At 42.7% G+C, this 27929-nt stretch overlaps 1 protein-coding gene across 1 annotated transcript; it reads right to left on the minus strand.

The window, feature by feature from the left end:
* Positions 1-569: 569 nt before the first annotated feature.
* On the minus strand, positions 570-27708 carry klhdc10 (kelch domain containing 10). The gene is made up of 9 exons (XM_003228732.4): positions 27480-27708; positions 19039-19260; positions 17574-17728; positions 16239-16387; positions 15703-15787; positions 13468-13534; positions 12338-12385; positions 4565-4704; positions 570-2233 (listed from the first exon to the last, which is right to left on the minus strand). Exons 1-9 carry the CDS (start codon positions 27607-27609, stop codon positions 2024-2026), a joined length of 1206 nt encoding a protein of 401 aa, XP_003228780.1. The 5' UTR covers positions 27610-27708; the 3' UTR covers positions 570-2023.
* Positions 27709-27929: the final 221 nt, after the last annotated feature.

Here is a 27929-nt window from a genome sequence, read left to right on the forward strand (position 1 = left end):
CAGCCGAGCTGCTGAACTTGCTGAACGAAAGGTCGGCGGTTCGAATCCAGAGAGCAGGGTGAACTCCTGCTGTTAGCCCCAGCTTCTGCCAACCTGGCAGTTCGAAAACATGCAAATGTGAGTAGATCAATAGGTACCGCTACAGCAGAAAGGTAACATCCACATGACCTAGGAGGTGTCTATGAACAACGCTGGCTCTTCGGCTTAGAAATGGAGATGAGCACCAACCCCCAGAGTTGTACACGACTAGACTTGATGTCAAGAGAAAACCAAAAAAAATACACACAAAAATCCATGTGCCCTGAAAAAAGAGCACGAGAGAGACTCACAGACTATGGCTATAAGGCAGTGGTTCCCAACCTTTGGGCCTCCAGGTGTTTTGGACTTCAACTCCCAGAAATCCCAGCCAGCTTACCAGCTGTTAGGAACTCTGGGAGATGAAGTCCAAAACACCTGGAGGTCCAATGGTTGGGAACCACTGCTATAAGACAAGCTGAATAGGCATTGGGAAACCCAAGGAAGGAGGGTGTATTGATGTGTTAGAAACCGCCCTGAGTCCCTTGAGGAGATAGAGTGGTATATAAATAGTTTTATTATTATTTATAAGTCCAAACTGTGGCCTGCTGTTCCACATGAATGCATCATTTCAACATCCCCTCCAGTTCCAGAACCAAAAGAACCAACTTCTATGCATTTCTTTAAAAAAAGAAGACACATGACAACAAGCACCAGCAAGGTTTCATGTACAATTTAAAACAAAAAGAACACCTTCCAAAATAAGATTCAAAGACCCAGCCTCCGGAGCCAGGCTTGATGCTTGGTTTCACGGCTGTTTTGGCATACATTCTACAGAACGGATTTACACGGTCGCTCGGGACACGACGGTTAAGACGGAGACACGGTTTCCTCTTCCAGCATTGGTGACCAAAGAAACAAGGCAAATACTATTTGCAGCAAAAAGGTCAGGCTTCTTGCTTGTGCGCAAGAAAGAAAGGGCGGCAGCGGTGCTAATGTGGCATTTCAGGGAATGAAGGAACAAACAAACGCAGGAAGGAAGGAATGACCCATTAGGATGAGGGACACAGTCCACTGAAATGGGATTTTAAAACAAACCAACCCTCAAAAGCGAAGGATTCAGAGGCTGGTGGTGTTAAGTGCTGTACCTACAGAATAATATTAGGGGTTGATACAGTTTCCGCACTAAAAATAGATGTCAAAGTTCGCAAAACGGACAATGCGTGTGACAATAAAGCAAAACAAAACCAACACACTCTAACTCCTTGATTTCTTTCTTTGGACAAAAGAAGAAACAGGTTCTATCCTTCAATGCCAGATAAGAGAGTAATACTGTAATTCACAGGCAGCAGCTGCAAATTACCCTTCGGCTGGGCGTTTCAATATGAAAAGGCAAGAAAATGAGAACAGAGTTTGAAAAAGCCACAACACACTGCGCCAATTGCATCTCGCTCAAGCCTCCCTCCGCCAGAGAAATGCCAACAAAAGATGCCATTTGCTCCCTTTTATAAAGAGGTTGAGAACCAGCAAGTGCTGTGGGTGAAAGCTAGGACAGGCTCCAGCCACTCAAATGGATCTTACAAAACAACACCAAGGAGAGAAGGCAACAGAAAGGTGGGTCACCGTGCCCTCGGATGACCCCTCTTCCTTCCGAGACTATGAGCATGCAGCAGAAAGCAGTCCAAATTAGATCAGCAACAGTATATTTAGTTCATGATGTATTTATAGGTATCCATAAATTAAAAAAGAAGCAGACTTCTATAAATTTTAAAATAAAAAAAATTCACAAGAAAGGCATCGGATGTAGTGTGCCGAGTAAGGCTTTGGAGCAGAGCTTTCCATCTCCTTAGCAGCGTCTTCCTCCTCCTCCTCCTCCTCCTCCGCAGAACTCATAAATAGAGGGGGGAAAGGGTTGAGAGAGAGAAGGAGAAAGAAAGAGAAGGGCCAAAAGGAGTCACTTCTTAAATTACTGTCGTGAGCGAGCGAGAGCCAGGGCCGGAGGAGGTTCTCATTTCAAGCGCTCGATGAGTCCCTGTGTGAGTCCAAGGTGCAAAAGCTGCGATCTGGGGAGCTTCACCAAGTGAGGGAAAAAACCCAGAAGCTTCTCCCAAGAGAGTTCGAGGAGGCTGGGCACAACCAGCCACATCTTAAAGAGAGAGCCAGTCCGTCTGTTCCGGTGGATGTCCACCACCCCGCCGTGGACGTACATGCAGCCGGCCTGTGCGGAGACACAACAAACGCCGGTAGCACCAAAACGTTAGGTTGGTTTACATCCCACATACAACCTACACCAGACATGGCAAACCTCTGCCTTCCTCCAGATGTTTTGGAGGAAGGCAGAGGTTTGCCATGCCTGATCTAGAATTATCTAACAGCAGGTAAACTGGCTGAGAGTTCCGAGAAGTCTAACAAAATGCCTAGAAGACTAAAATGTTGAGAACCTTTATTGTCTGGTTATGCATTTTCTAATTATTAGCATAAGCATCACTGTTAGCTTAACATTTCTGTATGGATGGAACCATTAGGAAATACATACCCAGACAATGCTGGGCACATACACTTCTATCTATATATATAAAAGAGTGATGGCATCACGGCGACCCACAAAACAACAAAACTACAGGCCCCCCAACCTCAAAATTTGACAACACAACCCATCATCCACGCCTCTAGGTTGATACAACAAAAAGAAAAGAAAAATAAAGTCCTAATTAGAGAGAGAGGAATAATTGCTTTTATCTAATTGCTGCCAGTTAGAAGGCTAAGCTCCTCCAACTTGGTCTCCTAGCAACCCAATAAAAAATAATAAAAAACACTAAAAAAATTAATACAATAAAATACTATAATAACAGAAAATAACTAAAAATAATACAAGAAAATAATAAAATATAATAAATAAAAATATAACTTACAATAAAATTAATTAAAAAATGCAAATAACGTCAAATAAAAATTACACAACAATTTTTAACCAATACCACCACCACTTTGCCACAGCAACGCGTGGCCGGGCACAGCTAGTTTTATAATAGTTTTAGTACTCATCTCCCAGTAACGGTTAAATCAGGTTAATTCCTTTCACCAAACATTAAAAATATATACAGTAGAGTCTCACTTATCCAAGACTCGCTTATCCAAGCTTCTGGATTATCCAAGCCATTTTGTAGTCAACGTTTTCAACATATCGTGATATTTTGGTGCTAAATTCGTAAATACAGTAATTACAACATAACATTACTGCGTATTAAACCACTTTTTCTGTCAAATTTGTTGTATCACATGATGTTTTGGTGCTTAATTTGTAAAATCATAACCTAATTTGATGTTTAATAGGCTTTTCCTCAATCCCTCCTATTACCCAAGATATTCGCTTATCCAAGGTTCTGCCGGCCCGTTTAACTTGGATAAGTGAGACTCTACTGTACTGCTATAAGTATACGATTCTGTAAACCGAATTATTACCCGTTTTGTCAACCTAAAGACTCCTTTCTCCCTTCTCCAACTTGCATACTAGTGTCTCTCTGCCAATGCTCTAGTCTTCCATTTGACACCTCTCCCTCTGAGGATGGATCTAGACTGCTCTGTATCCCAGGATCTGATCTCAGATTGTCTGATTTGAACTGGATTATAGGAGTCTACATTGCCAGATACTCTGGGGCAAGCAGATAATCTGGAATCAGGTCCTGGTATAGAGGGCAATGTAGATCCAGCCTGAGATAGCCTACCTATCTACTGCCCTCTTGTGCTTGCAACTTGAGTCTTGCATAAATATGACAATGTATTTGTCTTTGGGGATCTAGCCCTGATTGGGGTAGATTTTTTTGAAAGTTGAAATCCAGCCAATATTTTAAATTGGATAATAAAGGATATGTCTCTCAAATCTGGTCCAGATTCATCAAACCATGCAGGAACCTTTGTGGCACAAATATACACAGATACATATTTTCACTTTTATAGATACAGTAGAGTCTCACTTATCCAAGCTAAACGGGCCGGCAGTAGCTTGGATAAGCGAATATCTTGGATAATAAGGAGGGATTAAGGAAAAGCCTATTAAACATCAAATTAGGTTATGATTTTACAAAATAAGCACCAAAATTTCATGTTATACAACAAATTTGATAGAAAACGTATTTCAATATGCAGTAATGTAATTACTGTATTTATGAATTTAGCACCAAAATATCATGATATATTGAAAACGTTGACTACAAAAATGGCTTGGATTATCCAGAGGCTTGGATAAGCAAGGCTTGGATAAGTGAGACTCTACTGTATTCCCAAACTGCTTTTGGACAACTGCTTTGGAAACTGGAAGTGTAAAAAAACTTTATGCAAGCACAGAGAGCTGAAAATGGAAGAAATGGCTGTTCACAGTTTCCCTTTTCATTTCTATATGCAGCAGCCCTGGGGTTTATAGGATGCATGATGGCCTATGGCAGGCATGGGCAAACTTCGGCCCTCCAAGTGTTTTATACTTCAATTCCCACAATTCCTAAAAGCATACAGAGACTTGTGGGTCTGTGTGTGAATTTTCACAGCCACTTACCGGAGTCACAGCTGCACAGTGGAAATAGACTGGTTCAGGCATAACAGCCGGGAGTTTCACCCACTGGAAAGTTTGCAGACTCAGCTTCCAGATGTCTCCCAGGATCACTTCTCCATTGTATCCTCCGCAGACAAAGACATCTGAACAGACAGACCACATGGACTTAATAATGACTTTTTCTCTTCACTAATGATGAGACTATTGTAAAAATGCAAGGAGACCCTTGGCAGAGAGGTAGAATAATATAATACAACCAATCCCAAGTTGGGAAGGTGCGGTAGAGGTGGTGGAAGAGGGACTCTGCATTGCCTCAAACACCACACAACTTGGATAAGTTACTACTACTACTACTCCTAGAATCCTCCAGTAAACAGAGCTAGTAGCTATTCTGGCTGGGCTATTCTGATGCTTATAAACATGAAGTTGAAAGAGACAAGTGAGTGGTGATCGTTAGACGCTCTTTTTTCCATTTCTGAAGATGGAGCAAACATTTGACTTCTTCCAGTCTGCTGGAACTTCTCACTGTTCTCCAGGAATTCTCAACGACGATTGCCAATGTTTCTGAAATGACTTTTGCCTGTTCTTTTTAATACTCTTGAACGTAATACATCAAACCTTGGAGTCTTGGAATTCATTTTGAGTAGAAAGATTTAACTGTGCCACCTTCATTATCTATGTTATTCTGCAATTCCTTTACTTATTAAAAAATGAAATACTGTTTAGCACAAAAATGCATTTTCAGTTGAAGCTGAAAACGTCTGAACGTAAGAGATATCCCAGACTAAGGGCTGGGTTATCTGAGTCCACCAATTGCCATATATTCCAGTTCAAAGCAGATAATACGGGATTTTATTTACCTAAGGCCCCTTCCACACAGCTGTAGAAAATCTCCCATTATCTGCTTTGAATTGGGTTATATGGCAGTGTGGACTCAGATAACCCATTTCAGGGCAGATAATGTGGATTATTTGACTTGATACTCTGGGTTATATGGCTGTGTGGAAAGGCCCTAAAATACTTTAACCTTTCTCTATTCCTCCTTCCTTTCTGCATATACCTGATTCTACAGCCAGCTGCAGCAAATTTGCTCTGTTCTGATGGGCTGCACCTGGCCCTTTGCATGGAATCAATACTCAGTTACTGTCAGGACCCAGGCTGCAGAGCACCAATAACCATACACAGAGGCCAGAATCTATCTAATATCTTTATTGAAGGAATATATAAAGTTAATAAAAACAAGTGTAGAAAATAGTCCAGAATTAGACCTTTCAGGAAAGGTCAGAATTAGTCCAAAAAAGCAATGTCCAATAAGAAATATTAAGGTCCAAAGTTGTAATCCAATAACCGAAACACTCACTTTGCCAAGCAAAGTGAGGGGAGATGACAAGGTCCTTTAGTCCATGAAACTTGAGCGAGGCTAGGAAATAACTTGATACTTGAAACAAGGCTTGAACGTGGAACAAGGTAACTAAGAACAAGAACAAGGTCCGTGGAATAACTTGATAAAATCCGTGGAACGAGGCAAGGTTTGATCCTGGGAAACTAGGCAAAGTCCGTAGATAAACAAAGGCTGGGAAGCAAGGCGAAGGCTGGATAGCAAGGCAAGGCTTGAGCAGGAGCGAGGCTTGAATCGGAGCGCGCTGTCCAGACACAACTCGCTCCGTAGGCTGACGAATTGACTCCGCGAAGTTACTACGCGGGTAAAACACCTAAATAGAGTCTAACTTTCCCGCCGAAGCAGTTCTCTGGGAATCAGAACCGAAAGCTAAACTCTGAGACCAGATGTGAGACTCCCCAAAGATTCTCACGAGAAGCAGTCTTAATTGGCCACATTCTTAGCTGCAATCCTCGCACTCCTGCGCGAAGCTGATTCCAAACTTCTCTGTTGTTTACAAAACTCCCGCCGCAAGAACACGGGAGAAGTAGGCTCTGGGCTTGTTTGACATACTTCTGGGAGACAACTTTCTTGCAGGTGCAAGGTTCCCAGATCTGCCTGGGAAAGATCTGGCTGAGAAGAATCCAGTTCAGACTGGGAAGGTAAAAAACCCAAGTTTTCATCTTCATCAGGAATTACAATGTCCTGAGCAGGACTACAAGGCCCATGGGTCATCACACTATCCCCCTCCTCAAGGCCCCTCCCAAAGTGGGGCCCTCTCCCCGAGGCGCGAGGTCGCGGTTTGGTGGGATAGGTCTGATGAAAGCGACGGGTTAGATCAGGAGCATGGACTGTGGAGGCGTCTTCCCAAGAGCGTTCCTCAGGGCCAAAACCCACCCAGTCAATGAGATATTGTAGGCGGCGGCGGTGAAAGCGAGAATCCAAAATGTCCTCAACCTCGAACTCCTCCTCCCCATTCATCAAAACAGGAGGGGGGGCCGGTTGGTCTGTATCAGGTCGCACACCATCCGCCGGAAGGAGCAGGGAACGGTGAAACACTGGGTGAATGCGCATTGAACGCGGAAGTTGGAGTTTGAAAGTCACGGGGTTTAATTGCGCCACCACTGGATAGGGGCCAATGAAACGGGCATCTAACTTCCGGCAAGGGCGGTGGGAGGGCAGGAAGCGAGTGGACAGAAAAACCCGATCTCCTACCTTGATTTCGGGGCCCGGCTGGCGATGTTTGTCAGCGTGGCGTTTATAGTCCTCCTTGGCTTGGTCCAGTTGCTGGAGCAAAAGTTGTTGCACCGCTGTGAGTTCCTGCAGCCAATCCTCTGCTGCGGGAACTTCTGAAGTTTCAATGATAGGGGGGAAGAAACGTGGATGGAAGCCGTAGTTTGCAAAGAACGGCGTTTCTTTTGTAGAAGCTTGAACTCCATTGTTGTAGGCAAACTCAGACAGTGGTAACAGAGAAGCCCAATTGTCCTGTTGGTAGTTTACATAACAGCGAAGATACTGCTCCAAAGTGGCATTGGTGCGCTCCGTTTGCCCATCTGTTTGGGGATGATGAGCTGAAGATAAGCGAGAGTCTATGCCCAATAGTTTTTGTAGTGCCTTCCAAAAACGAGAGGTGAATTGAGATCCACGGTCTGTGACTAAACTCTTGGGCAATCCATGTAGTCTGAAAACATGTTGAAGAAATAGATCCGCAGTTTCTTTGGCCGTGGGGAGGCCTTCACAGGGAATGAAATGGGCTAACTTGGTGAAAAGGTCCACCACCACCAAGATCGTGGTGAATCCACAGGAAGGTGGTAGGTCAGTGATGAAATCCGCGGAAATTATTTCCCATGGGCGAGATGGGGTAGGAAGGGGGTGTAAAAGCCCTGAGGGCTTCTCCCTTCGTATCTTGGAGCGCTGGCATACTGGGCAGGTGTTGACATATTTTTCCACATCCTTGCGGATCTTGGGCCACCAAAAATCCCTTAGGATCAAATGCATAGTTTTAAATAGTCCGAAGTGTCCTGCTGGTTTGCAGTCATGACACAGACGAAGCGCTTTTTCCCTGCCCGGTCCGGGTGGGATATAAACATGATTTCTATAGCAGAGCAGCCCATCTTTAAGCGAAAAGGGAAAGTGCAGACCTTGGCGAAGTTGGTCCTGCGCCCAGGCATCTGCTTGCTGACTAGCCCTGATTTCTTGAGCACAGATGGGTCCTGGAGTAGGGGAAGTTGAACCAATGGGAATGGATTTGGTGTTCCCCACCGTGAGCGTGGCAAAGTTCTCGGGTTGTAGCAGTTGGGATTCAAAGGTCTCCTTGCGTCCTGCAGCGTATTCCGGTTTACGTGACAGGGCGTCTGCTTGCTTGGTTTGGGCTGGGGTCACATAATGGATCTGGAAGTTAAAACGTTCAAAGAATAAAGCCCAACGTTGCTGCCTCTGATTTAGTTTGCGGGCAGTTCTTAGATGTTCTAGATTACGATGATCAGTGTGGACTTCAATGGGAAATTTGGCCCCTTCTAGCCAATGTCTCCAAGTTTCAAAGGCTGCCTTTATGGCCAGTAGTTCTTTTTCCCAAATGGTGTAATTCCTCTCTGGTGTGGTTAGTTGACGAGAATAAAAGGCACAGGGATGGAGGTGTTCTCCCTCCGGTTGTAAGAGTACAGCCCCAATTGCCACATCAGAGGCGTCCGCTTGCACCACAAAAGGGGTTCCAGGATTTGGGTGCTGTAGAATTGGCTGGGAGGTGAATAGTTTCTTTAGTTGCTGGAACCCTTTCTCTGCTTGATCAGTCCAGCGGAAAGGCTGCTTTCCACGGATGCAGCTAGTGATGGGGTCGGACCAGCGGGCAAAATCTGGAATGAACTTGCGGTAATAGTTCGCGAACCCCAAGAAACGCTGCACCTCTTTCTTGTTAGTTGGCGCCCGCCATTCCAATACTGCTGAAACCTTGGCTGGATCCATGGAAAGCCCTAGAGGCGAGATGCGGTAACCAAGGAAATCTACCTCTTGTAGATCAAAGGCGCATTTTTCCAGCTTGGCATAAAGTCCATGATCCCGCAATCGTTGTAACACCATTTTGACGTGGTTCTCATGTTCTGATTGTGATCTAGAAAACACCAAAAAATCGTCCAGGTAGATTATCAAGAACCTGTCTAGATAGTCCTGAAAAATGTCATTGACAAAATGCTGGAACGTTGCGGGGGCTCCGCATAAACCGAAATTCATAACTCGGGACTCGAATAATCCGAATTTGGTCTGGAAGGCGGTCTTCCACTCGTCCCCTTCCCTGATGCGAACTAAGTTGTAAGCCCCCCGAAGATCCAGCTTGGTGTAAACCTTGGCTCCTCGAAGCCGATCCAGTAGATCCGAGATTAAGGGCAGGGGATAGCTGTTCCGCTTGGTGATATTGTTCAATGCTCTGTAGTCCACCACCAAGCGTAGTTCCCCTGACTTCTTCTTCACAAACATCACTGGGGAGGCGGCTGGGGATTGAGAGGGTCTGATGAATCCCTTGCGAAGGTTTGTCTCTAGGAATTCCCTGAGAGCTTCTTGCTCTGGTTCAGTCAGGGAGTAGAGATGCCCTCGCGGGATCGGGGCCCCCTCCACCAAGTCAATGGCACAGTCATAAGGTCTATGTGGGGGTAATTTTTCGGCTTCTTTCTCATTGAATACATCCCAATACTCGGAGTACTTCTTTGGCAAGGTGATGATGGGCTCGGTGTCTGTGGCGTGGCATACCTTGGCTACGAGGCAATGGTTTTGGCAGTACGGTGAAGCAAACTGCAGTTCTCTGTTGGACCAGGAGATGTTAGGGTCGTGGAGAGTCAGCCATGGAATTCCCAAAATCACAGGGAAATGGGGGACCTCGGTAACAAAGAAGGAAATCTCTTCCATATGTTCCCTTATCCACATCCTGGTGGGTTCCGACCACTGACTTACGGGGCCCGTCTTGAGGGGGCGGCCGTCTATGGCTTGCACCACACGGGCATTCTTGAAATCATGATATTGTAATCCCAGAGAGTCGGCATACTCTCTATCGATGAAATTGTTGGTAGCTCCAGAGTCTATCATGGCGTGGATCATGACGGGTCCCCTTTTTGCTGACCATAATGTGACCACGAGAAGGAACAGGACCCCGGTTGGCGGCTCTTGGATGGATTTTTTGACCGGGTTGGCGAGCCTCTCTACACCCGGTCGTTGGCTTCCCCCGCCGGCTGTGTGCCAGTCGGCTCAGACGTCTTCGTCTCCGTGGAGGACGCCGCCGCAAGACGGGCGGCAGGCTTCCCTTTGGCTGGGCACTCTCTGGCGAAGTGGCCCCCGTTCCCGCAGTACCAGCAGAGGTTTAAGCGTTGACGACGGGCCTTCTCGGCGGCATCTAGTCTGGGACGCACATTGCCCAACTGCATCGGCACCTCCTCGCCTCCTCTGGGGTATGGGGTTGGCGGTGGGGGTCTCCAGACCGGACGTGGCTGAACGCTGGCGGGAGCGGGGGGTTTTGCCCCGGCTCTACCGCCCTGGCCTCGAACCCACTGTTTCCTGTTGGCAATCATGACTTCAGCCCGTAAACATTGATCAATGAGTGCCTCGAGGGTCTGGGGAGGATCCACCTTGGAGATTTCTTCCAGCATTTCAATGTTGAGACCCTCCCGGAATTGTCCCCTGAGGGCTACATCGTTCCAGCCGGTGTTGTGGGCCAGCACTCGGAACTCGGCTATATACTGAGACATAGGTCTGTCTCCTTGGAAAAGGCGACGGAGTTTGTGACCGGCTGCCTCCAAATTGTCCTCGATTCCCCAAGTCTCCTTGAGGTGGTCCAAGAAGCGTTGCGCTGATCTTAGGTGTGGAGAGGCTTGGTCGTACAGTGCCGTCGCCCAGCTGGCCGCTGGCCCGTCTAGAAGACTGTAAACCCATGCCACTTTGATGTCTTCTTGGGGAAACTCGGCAGCACGGGCCTCTAGATAAGCTTGACATTGGCGACGGAAGACATGAACCTTAGAAGCTTCTCCAGTAAACTTGGTTGGCAACGCCATGGCCGGAAGACGAATTCCGCGTTCCTTCAAACCCCTTATTTCTCCATCCTGTGCATTGAGCTTATCACGGATTCGGTCCACCTCATCCTTGTCGATGGTGTAGGTAATCGGCTGGCCGCTCGGCCCAGGTATGACTCCGGTAGACATTCTGGCCGAGGTTAATTGGTGCTTAGGGTGGCGGAGTCAAACTGTCAGGACCCAGGCTGCAGAGCACCAATAACCATACACAGAGGCCAGAATCTATCTAATATCTTTATTGAAGGAATATATAAAGTTAATAAAAACAAGTGTAGAAAATAGTCCAGAATTAGACCTTTCAGGAAAGGTCAGAATTAGTCCAAAAAAGCAATGTCCAATAAGAAATATTAAGGTCCAAAGTTGTAATCCAATAACCGAAACACTCACTTTGCCAAGCAAAGTGAGGGGAGATGACAAGGTCCTTTAGTCCATGAAACTTGAGCGAGGCTAGGAAATAACTTGATACTTGAAACAAGGCTTGAACGTGGAACAAGGTAACTAAGAACAAGAACAAGGTCCGTGGAATAACTTGATAAAATCCGTGGAACGAGGCAAGGTTTGATCCTGGGAAACTAGGCAAAGTCCGTAGATAAACAAAGGCTGGGAAGCAAGGCGAAGGCTGGATAGCAAGGCAAGGCTTGAGCAGGAGCGAGGCTTGAATCGGAGCTGGCTGTCCAGACACAACTCGCTCCGTAGGCTGACGAATTGACTCCGCGAAGTTACTACGCGGGTAAAACACCTGAATAGAGTCTAACTTTCCCGCCGAAGCAGTTCTCTGGGAATCAGAACCGAAAGCTAAACTCTGAGACCAGATGTGAGACTCCCCAAAGATTCTCACGAGAAGCAGTCTTAATTGGCCACATTCTTAGCTGCAATCCTCGCACTCCTGCGCGAAGCTGATTCCAAACTTCTCTGTTGTTTACAAAACTCCCGCCGCAAGAACACGGGAGAAGTAGGCTCTGGGCTTGTTTGACATACTTCTGGGAGACAACTTTCTTGCAGGTGCAAGGTTCCCAGATCTGCCTGGGAAAGATCTGGCTGAGAAGAATCCAGTTCAGACTGGGAAGGTAAAAAACCCAAGTTTTCATCTTCATCAGGAATTACAATGTCCTGAGCAGGACTACAAGGCCCATGGGTCATCACAGTTACATCAATTTTCACTTCCTTTCACCGCAGCTGCCCTGGTTTTTCCAGCACTGTAACTGAGATTCCCCCCCTTTAGATGTCAGGATGTTTATGACTACACCGTATGCATGCATACCAGCTCAAAACATCCTAAATTGGACAGGATTTGTTCACCATAATAAAAATTTTAAAAGGAAATTCATGCACCAGGCCTGCTGGTCTTACCACTTTTTATCTGTACACAACTGTGACATCTTCTGGCCGCTGGGAACTCTGTGGAACAAAAATTTGACTGTGAACAAATGAAACTGAATAGTCTGAAGAGAATGAATGCCCCCTTATGCATCCCTTTAGCCACTTGCCTTCTAACATATGAAAGAGAAATTCATCTTCACTTAAAAAGCCACCTTAAATATTAGATCACATATCAAAAAAGGTGATAAGAAACTTCGCTACTGAATTGATTTATAGTATTTTTAAACCACTGAATGTGGGTTCCAAGGGTGGTGTACAATACTTTATAGTAACTGACATCAGGAGTTCTGAACTCCAAAATGAACATCCCAGTTTCACAATATAGTATGTTTCAGAGATAATTTCAGCATGAAATGGAGAAGCAGGAATTGATCAGCACTTTTGAGACTGATTTATTTTAACATGAGCTTTCATTGTTTTTTATCCATTTTTTTAGATATACATATACAGTAGAGTCTCGCTTATCCAACATAAATGAGCTGGCAGAATGTTGGATAAGCGAAAATGTTGGATAATAAGGAGGGATAAAGGAAAAGCCTATTAAACGTCAAATTACGTTATAATTTTACAAATTAAGCACCCAAACATTATGTTTTTACAACAAATCAACAGAAAAAGTAGTTCAATACACGGTAACGTTATGTAGTAACTACTGTATTTATGAATATAGCACCAAAACATCGCAATGTATTGAAAACATTGACTACAAAAATACCGACTACTAAAAGGCAGGTTGTGTTGCATAATACAGAACGTTGGATAAACGAAGGTTGGATAAGCGAGACTTTACTGTAGTATAATTTTAAATTTTTGACTTTGTGACAAATTTTTGACTAATACATTATAACTGTACCCTCAGTTTGCTTCTGATACGATAAATACATTTGAAAATGTGCATGTATCAATCTATGCAACACGCTGGTAAGAAATAATATTATTATTACTATTAAATTAATCTATGGAGGATTTTAAGAACAAAAAGGTCCTGCTATAGATTTATTCAGAAGCTGTAAGTGGCTCACAAACGTACACTTGCTTTCTAGCTGAAGACACTTTCCACTACAAGGGTTCCCAACAATGGCTTTTAAAAAAATGCCTACCTTTTTTCTTGTAAGGCTTTGTTGCGATTTCCTCCCACGTGTTTGTTTCAAGGTTGTAGGCATGAATCTGAGGTAGGCAAAAGAAAATTTTATTCACAAACAAGAATGAGAGAAGAGGTGTCAATGAATAAACTTGAATCTTGTGGAAGAAGGATTGCCATAGGCTCAACTGAGCAATGCCTGCACCAGGAGTCCCAGTTCTAGAAAGATGCATGGCAACCGCAAGAGGAAATGCAGGAATCTGGAGATATTATTCCTGAAGGAAGGGGGAAATGCTCTTATCAAATTGCCAGTAACTCCAAGCATTTTCCAGTCTCATTCCTTCCCTTATAACATTTACTATATATTACATACAGAGCTACCTTAAGTGCTCTAATACATACAACAACACTTTTTAACCTCGGCTCCTTTAAAGCTAGTATCACCTGCTCATTCCCTCACTGTTTTTAAATGTGAATTTAAAAAGTTGTTCCCCAAAGGTTTTGATATTTTAGTTGAACATTGTTTAAAATCTTGCATATTTTCATTGTATATTTGCCAGTGTGTATATTAGGTGGAACGACTTTGGTAGTGTAAGGTGTTTTATTGTACAGCAGGGGTCCCCAAACTAAGGCCTGGGGGCCGGATGCGGCCCTTCGGGGTCATTTACCTGGCCCCCGCCCTCAGTTTTATAATATAATATATTGTATATACATATAATATTGATAATAATATTATAATGTAATACAATATAACACTAATAATACCATATAATATTATTAATTATATATTCTGTATTACATATAATATTGCTAATAATATTACAGTATAGTGGTATAGTTCAGTATAGTAATATATAATGCTAATATTGTGCTATGCTAATAATATAATATATTGTATGTACATATAATTTGTAAGCCACTCTGAGTCCCCTTTGGGGTGAGAAGGGTGTGATACAAATGTAGTAAATAAATGCAGTTAATAAATAAATAATAAATAAATACATTTTAGACTTAGGCTTGCCCAAAGTCTGAAATGTCTTGAAGGCACACAACAACAACAACAACAACAACAATCCTAATTAACTTGACTATCTCATTGGCCAGAAGCAGGACCACACTTCCCATTGAAATCCTGATAAATGTATGTTGGTTAAAATTGTTTTCATTTTTAAATATTGTATTTTTCTTTCATTGTTGTTGTTGTTGTTGTTGTTGTTTTTGCACTACAAATAAGACATGTGCAGTGTGCATCGGAATTTGTTCGTATTTTTTTTTCAAATGATAATCCGGCCCCTCAACAGTCTGAAGGATTGTGGACTGGCCCTCGGCTTAAAAAGTTTGAGGACCCCTGTTGTACAGTGTTCCTTCACTTATCGCTGGGGTTAGATTCCAGGACCACCCGCAATAAGTGAAAATCCGCAAAGTAGGGACACTATATTTATTTTAATATTTATACATTCTTTTAGTAGTTATACACTATTTTAAGTCTTTATCAACCAATCGTGTGTTGATAAATCGCCTCCTTCTCCTCCCATTGCCGCTTGGGCTCCTTTTCTCTCCCTTCGGCTTCTCCTTCTTCCCTTCCTTAGGCTGTAAATTGTAATTTTTTTGTGATTTATAATAGTCTTTTAGAGTTTATTGAAAAACTGCAAAACAGCGAATCCGCAAAAAGTGAACCACAAAGTAGTGAGGGAACACTGTAGTTCAGATTGTAAAGTGTCATGTACATGGATCTCTCTCTCTATTTGTGTGTGTGTGTATGTATATACACACACACATATATATATACACACTCATACATACATACAGGGTGCTTGGAAAAGAACTCCCTAGTTTCAATGTAATTTACATTGTAATTTACATTGAAACTAGGGAGTTCTTTTTCAAACACCCTGTATATATATTTGTGTACCTTCAAGTTGTATTCTTGGCAATATTTGTTCAGAAAGGATTAGTCTTTTGTGTCCTTTGAGGCTGCAAGTTTCTTTGGAGTGTAACTTGCAATGTTTCCCAGTGGTTTTTCATGGCTACTTGGGGATTCAAACTCTGATCTCCAGAGCTGAGGATAAATGCTCAACCACTACATCAAGCTGTCACACATACACAGAAAGTAACAGATTGTACCACTGATTTTCTATGCATTAAAATCCCCCGTTCTTTGACAGATTACAAATGACCTCTCTCACTATCTATTTAATTCTCTTGGCAACTAGAAATTGGAATACTAAGAGGACCCTGAAATTTACCACATTACCTTGTCCAAGGAATAGGCTGTCCAAGATGTTCCGCCACCCAAGATATAAATCCTCTGTCCATCATGTGCAATTTCATGTCTGTATCTAAAGAAAGAAAGCCCAGTGTATTACTTTTACAAGTTGCTTTTTTTTATAAAACTGCTAAACAAATTTCTAGCAACTAGGCTACATTTACTTTCCTCAATTTATTCTTCCCGCAAGGAATCAGGCTCATAAAACCACATCAAATATTTCCAGATTTGGAGGTAGCATAAATCAGTTCTATTACTCTCAAATAAATGTGAATGACACTTTTGTTTTACTCTTATAGGAATCTAGGTGTGGTAGACAAAGCATGGAACCATGGGCCATTTTTCTTAGTCCACCAGGGGTCAGAACAGTCTTTTTATTTCTTTTCCCCAAACATCTGGTTGGCATCACCAGATTATCCAACAGCAAAAAAAAAAAAGATTTTTAAGGGACTGCCAGCCTGAACACATCATTTCCATATCATTGCTTCTGTTCAGGAAATAACTCATGTCCCTGCCAAACTGACCTTTCCTCTGGCATGTCACAGTGCATATTGTTTGGCTTCAGTTGGGTCCATTCCCGGGTATTCAAGTCCAGCTTGTGTAGGTCTGTGCTGTAAATGTAGCCGGTGGTTCCTCCAAATACATACAAGGCTCCATTAATGATTGCCATTGCCTGGCAGGGAGAGAAGGAGGAGAACATTGGTTAGGAAACTTGAATGTCACTCTCCCCACTGACAGACTGCCTCTCACTCAAAATGTCCTTAAATCCATTGCAAATGGCACACAGTAGCACAACAGTTCCTTAGACTTTTGGGACATGGAGAGTAGAATGGCAAGATGAAGCTCATTCATTTCATTCCCCTCAATAACCCACTTTTTCTTTCTGGAGTGGAACTCAAGGCTTGTCACCACTGTAAATGTAGCCAGTGGTTGCCTCCACCGAGAAGATTTTTGTTCCAACAGACTTCTAAAAGAGAAGTGAGCTTTTAGCGGAGTATGCTATAATCTATGAATGCCCTTTTGAAATTTCTTTGGAAATCTATTGATAGCTAAATTATATTTTAAAGGTTAACATTCTAAATTTTTTCCTACATCCCTTTTAGCTTTCGTAAGCCAGCTTGTGCTACAGGGCTTAAATAACAATAACAAATAAAATAAAAACAATGACCGCAGCAAACGTGGGCCTGCTGCCTTCCCCGCATGCCCTCAGACCAACTTTAATTGACTTCACCAGTTCACAACGATTTCTGCTCGGGTTCCAAAGGTTCCAATGCATCAGGCATTGATTGCTATGACCTATAGCTAAAGCAGTTCAGAAAGATAGATGGACATATAGAAGCCAAGGCGGAACATAACTGACCGTCACACGTAGGGCACCAAGGTCAAAACTTTGGCTCCCAATTCTCCTGTTGATTCCTTCTGAAGAAGGGCGAATTGGCATTCAAATAATATTGTTAATTTTTTAAAATCTCTTTCACAAAAAGATTTATATACCCACTTTTCTGGATGTTTTGCTGGAATTAGGAGCAGACATAATTTGGAGAATTTCCTAAGGAAAAAGGACTGAAAAGGGCTATTTTAGGGTAACTTACATTGCTCCTTTAAACCACAAAGCCAAGCCTTTATGAACTGTGGGCTCAAACTAAATTCCCAGATCCCCTTTAAATTTCAAATGAAGTATGAAGTGAATCCACTGTATCGCCTCTAGGCTCAGAACATCTAAGAAATACAGTCTCTGCCCATTTTCGAGTAAGAGCAAAAACCTCTCAGCTGGACATAACTTGTCCGTTAGTTTAAAACAGATTTCTCAGAGCAGAGAAAAATGGCTACTGCAACTGGGACAGACAATCCTTCCATACCTGTCCGTAGATGCGATTTGGTTTCTTCCCTCGGCAATTGAACAGGGCCCAGCGCTTGTATTTCACATTGCAGACGTGGACATCATTGCCGTTGCTCTCACCAAATGGGATTCCGGTGCCGCCAAAGACCAAGAGGTTATTCCCATGCAGCACAACTAGCAAACCAGACCAAACACATTTTAACACTACTGTTGACATGTATAATTCTACTTTCAAAAATCTCACCAAGATTATCAACTCAAATGTCCCATGATAACCAAAAACAACAGTAAGGTGGAAAGTGTGTGGAGAAAGGTGCTGTTGGAAGAATAGTTTCAACAGTTTGTCTGACTATATTGGTTTAATTTATCAATGTTATGTTCAATTCACTGATATTAGGTTTAATTTGATGTTAGGTTTTTAATGCTGTTTTCATATGTGGGGTCTTGTTGGGATTTTATGCCAATATTTATCTGTTTTATGAAGGTATTGAATGTATGCAGTTGTTTGTTGGAATCCGCCCTGAGTCCATTCAGGGAGATAGGGCAGAATAGAAATAAAGTTTATTATTATTATTATTATTATTATTATTATTATTATTATTATTATTATTATTATTATTATTATTATGTTAACAGCTATGCAGAAGCAACGCAGTGCAAAAGTTATACACATGTAATAAGTAGGTACAGAAAACATACTACAGTATGCCACATAAATGTGTGCATGAGTTTCCCTGGTTAGCAGTTATCGGATTTCTAGTTATTTGAGTCCCAAATCCACTGACTCCCGATTTTGAGAGAAATGCAAAGTATATCAGTATCAACTTATATAAAATTCATGGGAAGAAACAGAAATGAAGCCGCCGCCACCTTTCCCTTGTCTCCGAATTTTACAATTTCGAGTGGCACAAATCCCTGAGGAATCAAGAGAAAATATTCCCAGATAGGGTTTTTTCCTCAGAAGGTACAGAATGATAAATCTATCTTAGTCCAGGGTATAAGATGTTCCTAATAACAAATGGCCTCCAAAGCTATAACCTCATGATCACTAACAGGAGAATACATTTTATAATATTATCCATCATGTAAGCCGCCCCGAGCCCCTAATAAAATTATTAATTATTATTATTATTATTATTATTATTATTATTATCACAGCTGGGGAACAAAAACTAAAAACAGATCTTTCATAAATGGGTCCATGGTGCTCATTTGGCCCACAGGGAAATTAGTGGCCAACAATTATCTGAAGTGAGGTTGCTTTTGGTCCATCAAAGACTACAACTGACATTTAACACAATATGATGGACAAAGGAGCTGGGATGCAATATGGCTCTAGACATAAGATCCTGGTCTGATTCTATTATTCACTTCAGTCTTAGCCCTCACCCAGATGGCAAAGAGTGTCTCTCTGTGTAACCTCTCTATTGAAGTGTTTCCTAATGAAGTATGGCTGCTGAATTTAATACTAAATCAGCACTTACGTGACATGGAAGCCAACTCCCGAGGCATGTAGCCCTCTGTGCCCATTTGATGCCAGATGCCTGTAGCAAAGTTGTATCGCCAGAGCTCTCTGAAGAGTGGGTAGTCTTCATTCTCTGGCCCTCCAGACTCATCATAGTCGGGATTGTATCCTCCAAATACGTACAAATTAGCATTGTCTGCTACACACCGGTGGCCACTTCTGGCTGGAGGGATTCTGTGGCCTAGAGCAGAAAGACATCAGTTTTACTGAGTGACAAGAAAGAAGGTTGGTTGGCACTACGAAAAAAGACACATTAGGGAATATGATCAGAGTTGGCCATCATGGCCCCAGGAATCAATTCTAATCAGGCTGTGGCGCTGTTGGTTAGTAGCCAGCTGCAATAAATCATTACTGACCAAGAGGTCATGAGTTCGAATCCTGCCCGCATCAGAGTGAGCTCCTGACCATTTAATAGTCTAGCTCGTTATTGACCTAAGCACCCTGAAGGACAGTTGCATCTGTCAAGTAGGAAATTTAGATACTGCTTTATGCGGGGAGGCTAATTTAACTAATTTACGACACCATAAAAAACCTTCCAGCAGCGTGCGGAAGAATGAGGAAGTACTCCATCAAGGACTCGGTGTCACAAGTGGACAGTGAAGTGGCAGCTCCCCCTGTGGCCGGAATCGAGCACACTCTCATGAAGCCAGAAGCTGAAATGTTAAATTGCCTCTGTGTCTGTCTATATATGTCGTATTGTCTAATGGCATTGAATGTTTGACACGTATATGTGCATTGTGATCTGCCCTGAGTCCCCTTCGGGGTGAGAAGGGCAGAAAATAAATACTGTAAACAAATAAATAATCCAGTTACTTCTCTGACTAATTCAGGTTTCAGTGAGAGAGAAAACACACAATCCAATTCCCAAGAGTTTAAAAACAAAATATAAATCACTGTGAAGACTCTTTGATGCTATACAAGGTACATAACACTCACAAAACAGAGAAAGAATTCAAATATGGTATTCACCTGGAATCATTTGGCTTCCTGCACAGCATTTTTTAAAACAGTTTTTCTGAATTTACTGATTCCAACTTACTCCCACAAAAGACAGATACAATTTAAAAAAGTCATCAATGCTTTACAAAGTGTAACTGGATTCATTTTTTTCTCAAAGGAGCCTTAATTATTAGATGCCCGTTGTCTGTCCAAATACAGAAAATATACCTGGCTATCATTACAAAAATAAAAGCAAGAAGATGTTTTCCAGAAAAACAGGGTCAGAGAGGAATCGTGCTGTAAGAGGAGCGAGGTTCAAGGGGGAACTCAGAAAATTTATTCCTTCAATTTATACCCTGTTACAAAACTCTGACTTGCAACCAATAAGTTAAATGAAAATGAATATCCAGAATGTTATTGTCAAATTAAGTCTAGCATAAAATTAAACATATTTTAATGTGTTTCATTTTTGCGAAGTCAAACCATGTACAATTCTGGTTCAGCTCAATAACAACCACTGCACTGCACAAATTAGATATTTAGCCCCGCTTTGGGGGTAAAAAACTTTGAAATACTCATATTTGTTGCCTGACAAAAATGTCAAAATAATGTCCTGTGAAGCATTTTGTAGACTGCAGTAAAATGCTGAATGAGCTCAACAATGAAGGTTAGAAGAGCCAAAAATCAGATGTTATATATATCAACAGACTGCTTTTGTATCATTTTTTCCCCTTGTGAGTAGACTGTAATTCTGATTTTACCTTGCTTATCAGATATCTTGTTATTTTGGCCTAGTGTTTTGTTTATTCAACAAACTTACTCATAGGAAAATAGCCAGCAGCAGCACTTATAAAACATAACCCCACACACATTGCACAATGAAACTAGAAGCAGCTTCCTTCAATAAACTAACATGATTCCACTGTAAAATCTCCCAGAGGCCATTCCTCATTAAAATAGCAAAAATTCCACTGCATAAAATTAAATCAGTTTGGGCTTTTTTCAAACTCTTTCACAAACAAGTTAGTCCTTTTAATAGGTTCTTTCTGTAATTTACTAGTTTACCAGTGCTTTAAAAAATGACCTGAAGTATATTGCCTAAGTGATGGTACTTCTAGAATGCAAAACAAGGTAGGACCTCGCTCAGGTATGGTCCTAAGCAGAACCTAATGCTTCTGTAGTCTCTCCATTAGGTATAGACGTAAAGATCTCTTGCTCTAAACTGAATTATTGCAACTAGCTTTTAAGTGGCACCGGGTCCATGCTTTGGAGCATGTAATTATGTTATTTACTTCATTTATACCCCACCTTTCTCACCCCATGGGGAACTCAAGGCAGCTTATAACTTTAGCAAGATTCAATGCCATTCAAAACATAATAAATACATCCCATCAATTAAAACCAAATAACACAATTATACAAATAAAACAAAGAACAATATACAGTAGAGTCTCACTTATCCAACACTCGCTTATCCAATGTTCTGGATTATCCAACGCATTTTTGTAGTCAATGTTTCCAATACATCGTGATATTTTGATGCTAAATTCGTAAATACAGTAATTACTGCATATTGAACTACTTTTTCTATCAAATTTGTTGTATAACATGATGTTTTGGTGCTTAATTTGTAAAATCATAACCTAATTTGATGTTTAATAGGCTTTTCCTTAATGCCTCCTTATTATCCAACATATTCGCTTATCCAACATTCTGCCAGCCCGTTTATGTTGGATAAGTGAGACTCTACTGTATATTAAAAACATATAAAGTGCATAATTCCATTCATCCATAATCCTTGCTCATGATCCTTATTCAAACTGTGTCGAAATCCATAATAACTTATTCTTCAAACGCTTTAATGCAAAGCCAAGTTTTTAATTTTTCCCCCCTAAAAACTAGAAGACATGGGGCCTGCCTTAAGTCGCCAGGAAGGGAGTTCCACAGCCGAGGGGCCATCACTGAGAAGGCCCTGTCTCTCATTCCCACCAATCTCGCTTGCGAAGGAGGTGGAATCGAGAGCAGGGCCTCCCCAGCCAATCTTAAAACTCTTGTTGGCTCATAAGAGGAGATGCGTTTAGACAGGTAATTTCTTGGTGCACCAATTACAATGACTTCTGGCTCCTTTCCAAGTCCAATTGAAAGTGATGGTTGTCACCTTCAAAACTGAAAAGTTGAAGGACAGTCTCCTCCAATATGAACCTGCCTATCAACTCACATGGAAGGCCCTTCAACCTCTGTCATTTGAGATGGTGCCAGTGAGGACTCTGGAAAAAGGATTTTCTAACAAGGTACATGTTATGCAACAGCCTGTCCTGGAAGATCCCTTCAGCAGCATATATCCTGCCAGTATGTCGATGCTACCTGAAAACTGTTATTCCATCAAAATTGTGGCTTTGCCATTTAATTCAAATTTAACTCCCCGGCTCTCCTTCTGCTCTGTATTTCATTTGACTCATTTTGCCTTGCGTTTGACTCTTTACTCCAGCTGTAAAGTGCTTCTGGAAACTTATATTGGGTGGGAAAGGGGGAGAAAAAACATATATAATAAAGACAAATATGCCCAATATTGAATAAAATAAGATTGCACTTTTACTTAGATCTATTTGGCAAACAAGCCAAGGTAATCTCATTTGTATAGGGATTGAATAAGTGGCCTTAAGCAAGCCCCACATTTGTAAACATAACATGAATATAAAATCTACCTTATACAATGGCTGCAAAAGATCAATGGGGCGACTAAATCAAGTTCTATTAGACACATGACACATTGCATTTGAGGTCAGACTTTATACAAACCCTAAGTTATGCAAAGCAAAAGAGATGGTTAATGTGTTTCTCTCGAGACATGACTCTGACAGGGACCTAGTACAGTGTCATGGTTTGAGTATTGAACTAGAACCCTGAGAGACCAAGGTTTGAATCCTTGCTCAACCATGGAAACCAACTATGGTATTTGACCTTGGGAAAGTTGTGCACCTCAGCCTTAGCAGAACACAATAAAGAGCTGTCCTCTAAATAAATTTGACCAAAATAATTTCGAGGAGATAGTATAAGTTGAACTTTACCTGAAGACACTCAAGAACAACTCCAAATGAACAGGCAGCAACAAGGAATGATGTGGGTTATAGCAAAGGGCCATACATTCTTTATCCTTAATATACCAAGTTGATCACCAATGCAGCATCCTGCTTCTCAAGAAAGCTCACAGGCTAAGAATGAAAGCACTCTGCTTCTCTTTGTCCTTTTCAGGCTGGCATTCAAAAGCAAACTTCCCATGAACATAGAAATGCACTTTAGCTCTCTTGACTGAGGCTATGAGTGTGTCTCTAAAATGCTGATGATGAATAAACAGGCCCAAATTGTTTGGGCCAAAATGATCTAAAATACTTTTATCTCCTCCTATTAAATTCTGGGCATCGTAATTTAAGGGAGATGTTGACAAGCTAGAATGTCAAGCTTAAAAACATGGATGTTGACACTTTGGCTCTTTTGTTATGAATTGATGACAGCTAGTTATCCTTAGATGGTCTGTGTTTTTAAACTGTGTCATTTTCATTTTATGTTATATGTGTTGATTGTGCTAGTTATAATTTTTAATTAATAATTTATATGATGTTATATGATATTGCTTTACATTCATGTACCGTTTTATATTCTATGCTGCACCTTATTGTGCTTTTGTAAGCCACCCCGAGTTCCTTCGGGGAGATGATGGTGGGATATAAATAAAGTTGTTTTTATCGTTATTGTTGTTGTAGTTGTTGTTAATGTGTCCAGAGGAGGGCGACTAAAATGATCAAGGTTCTGGAGAACAAGCCCTATGAGGAGCGGCTGAAAGAGCTGGGCATGTTTAGCCTGCAGAAGAGAAGGCTGAAAGGAGACATGATGAGGGCCATGGATCAAGATGTGAGGGGAAGTCATAGGGAGGAAGGAGCAAGCTTGTTTTCTGCTGCCCTGGAGACTAAGATATGGAACAATGGTTTCAAACTACAGGAAAGAAAGAGGATTCCAGCTACATTAGGAAGAACTTCCTGACTATGAGAGAGCTGTTCAGCAGTGGAACTCTCTCTCTGCCTCAGAGTGTGGTGGACGATTCTTCTTTGGAGGCTTTGAAAGAGAGGCTGGATGGCCATCTCTTGGTGGTGGTTTGAATGCGATTTTGATGCTTCTTGGCAGAATGGGGTTGGACTGGATGGCCCACGAGGTCTCTTCCAACTCTAGGATTCTATGATCTCCATCTCCTTGCCTCTAAGCACCTCATTGGGAAACCAGGCCTCAGAGGTTTCAGAATTTGCAACTATGCCCCAAAATTATGAAGATACAATTCATACACACATACAGAGTTTTAAGATGCCCCTGTTCCGACTTACACACACATTCAACTCAAGAACAACCCCACTGCTCCTCCCTTGTATTTCACTTTGGCCCTACCTGCCTTTCCCTGTGGAAGCGGGTCTAGCAAAGAGAGAAAAGGCTGGTTTGCTGTGAGTTTTCTGGGCTATATGGTCATGTTCCAGAAGCAATCTCTCCTGACGTTTCGCCCACATGTATGGCAGGCATCCTCAGAAGTTGTGAAGTCTATAGGAAATTAGGCAAGTGGAGTTTATATATCTGTGCAAAGTCCAGGATGGATGAAAGAACTCTTTGTCTGTTGAAGGCAAGTGTGAATGTTGCCATTAGGAGCCCCCGGTGGCAAAGGGGATAAAAGCCTCGTAACTTGAAGGTTGGGTTGCTGACCTGAAAGCTGCCAGGTTCGAATCCCACCCGGGGAGAGTGCGGATGAGCTCCCTCTATCAGCTCCAGCTCCATGCGGGGACATGAGAGAAGCCTCCCACAAGGATGGTAAAACATCAAAACATCCGGGCGTCCCCTGGGCAACGTCCTTGCAGACGGCCAATTCTCTCACTCCAGAAGCAACTCCGGTTGCTCCTGACACGAAAAAAAAAATGTTGCCATTGGCCAGCTTGATTAGCATTGAATAGCCTGGCTGCTTCCTGCCTGGGGGAATCCTTTGCTGAGGATGTTAGCTGGCCCTGATTGTTTCCTATCTGGAATTGCCGTTTTCTGAGTGTTGCTCTTTATTTACTTCCAGATTTTAGAGTTGTTTAAAATACTGAGAGTCAGATTTACTGACAGACCATGCACAAAGAATCTGCGAACCTCACCTTCTCCAAGGTGAACTAAACCACCTAAACCAGGCTCTACAGGCCAATGGAGACTCCACCATGGACATCAGAAGAGCTGTAAGGCCAAGAGCAAGCCAGGAGAGTCAAGACAAAGATCCACCCAGAGGAAAAGTGTTCTTACCATACATATAGAGAAACACTGACTGCATAGGGAAGCTAATGAAGAAATACAACCTACAAACTATCTACAGACCGACTAGGAAAATCCAACAAATGCTACATTCATTGAAGATGGATCCTCAAACCTCTGCAGGAGTCTACCGTATACCATGTAGCTGTGGAGAAGTGTACATAAGAACCACCAAATGCAGCACTGCCCAAATACGAATCAAGGAACATGAAAGGCACTGCAGACTAGCTAAACCAGAGAAGTCAGCCATAGCAGAGCACTTGATGAACCAACCTGGACACATCATATTATTAAAGAGCACAGAAATACTGCCCCACTCTAACAACCACCATGTCAGGCTACACAGAGAAACCACTGAAATCCACAAAAAGAATGTGGACAATTTCAACAGAAAGGAAGAAACCATGAAAATGAACAAAATTTGGCTGCCGGTATTTTAAAAAAAAAAACCCTCTAAAATCAGTACAGAAAATAAAGAATAACACTCAGAAAACAGGGGAATTCCAGACAGGAAATAATGAGGGATAGTTTTTGTTTTGTTCTTTCGTGTCAAGATTGACTTGAGAAACTTCAAGTTGCTTCTGATGTGAGAGAATTGGCCGTCTAAAAGGATGTTACCCATGGAATGCCCAGATGTTTCTGATGTTTTTACCATCCTTGTGGGAGGCTTCTCTCATGTCCCCATATGGAGCTGATAGAGAGACCTCATCCACACTCTCCCTGGGTTGGATTTGAACCGGCAACCTTCAGGTCATTCATCCAACCTTCAAGTCATCAGCCAACCCTTGCTACTGTGCCACCGGGGGCTCCTCATCAGCGGCAGTAACACCTCCCAACAAAGGATTCCCTGAGGCAGGAAGCAGGCAGGCTTTAAAACTGGAGGCTATTCAATACTAATCAAGGTGACCAATTTTCTTAGTGGATCTGTAGAGTTTGTAGGTTGTGTTCCTTCATCAGCTTCTCTATGCAGTCAGTGGTTTTCTTGATGTATGGTAAGAACACACCTCCTCACTGGTGCCGTATGACCTATACGCTTCAGTCATTAGCCTATCCAGTTTAAATTATTATTGCACACATGATGATAAAAGTGGAATTGTTATTGGTTGTTGGTTCGATGCCTTTTTATATAAACAGTAGTCTCTCACTTATCCACACACACACACACACACATACATATATATATACACACACACACACACACACACACACAGAGTAGAGTCTCACTTATCCAACACTTGTTTATCCAACGTTCTGGATAATCCAAGCCATTTTTGTAGTCAATGTTTTCAGTATATCGTGATATTTTGGTGCTAAATTCGTAAATACAGTAATTACAACATAGCATTACTGCATATTGAACTACTTTTTCTGTCAAATGTTGTATAACATGATGTTTTGGTGCTTAATTTGTAAAATTATAACCTAATTTGATGTTTAATATGCTTTTCCTTAATCCCTCCTTATTATCCAAGATATTCACTTATTCAAGCTTCTGCCGGCCCGTTTAGCTTGGATAAGCAAGACTCTACTGTAGTTATAAGGTTGATGTCTTATTTTGTCTTAATATTGTTATGTATTTTAATGTATGTTGTTTGGACTTGGCCCCATGTAAGCCGCCCTGAGTCCCTTGGGGGAGATGGAGGCGAGGTAAAAAATAAAATTATTATTATTATTGCTGTTATTATTATTCCTCTGTGTGGATCTTTGTCTTTCCTCTCGTGGCTTGTTCTTGGCCTTGCAGCTCTTCTGATCTCTGTGGTGGACATCACAACAAACCTCCCAACAAAGGATCCCCCCAGACAGGAAGCAGCCAGGCTTAGAAGCTAAAAAGCTATTCTATTCTAATCAAGGTGGCTAATGTCAACAAGAGACAAGAGTTCGTTCTCCCACGCTGGACATCATTCCACAGGGATATAAGCCCCGCTTGCCTCGCTTCCAACAGACCTCACAACCTCTGAGGGTGCCTGCCACAGAGGCAGGCGAAACGTCAGGAGAGAATGCTTCTGGGACATGGCGACACAGCCCGAAAAACTCACAGCAACCCAATGAGAGGAAAAGCTTCAGGAGGAAAAGCTAGGCCGCTCTGAAAGCGGCTAGGGGGGGGGGGGGCAAGATGGCGGCGGGGCCTCCCAATACACTCACCGGCGCGGCCTGGTCCGGGCGGGAGCCTGGCGAAGCGGTAGAGAAGTCCTTCGTGAGGAGCGGCGGCCTGGGGCCCCGCTCCCCGCTGCCGGCCCGCTTCCCAGGCGCCTCCCCGCTCCGCCGCCGACATCCCGGGCCTGCTTTCGCCGCCGAGGCGCCGCTCTCTCCCCTCAGCCGCCTCCGCCGCGGAACGTCCTCCTTCGCCCAATCAGCGGCGGGCGAGCGTCAAGCAGCGACCAATGGGAGACGCTTTTGTTGGGAGGTGCTTTCAGAAGCTCAGAGAGAGAGAAAGAGAGAAAAACGCGTCACGGCCTCGAAAGGGGGCGGAGCCAAGTCTAAGGCAAAGCGAACCGATCCTCGAGCTGCCTTCGGCTTCTTGGGAAGGCAGGAGCAATGGAACCTGACACACATCGATTGCTCATCTTGAAAACACAGCAACCCACTTTTTAC

This window comes from Anolis carolinensis, chromosome 5 (assembly GCF_035594765.1).
Source record: "Anolis carolinensis isolate JA03-04 chromosome 5, rAnoCar3.1.pri, whole genome shotgun sequence".
NCBI classification, from domain to species: domain Eukaryota; kingdom Metazoa; phylum Chordata; class Lepidosauria; order Squamata; family Dactyloidae; genus Anolis; species Anolis carolinensis.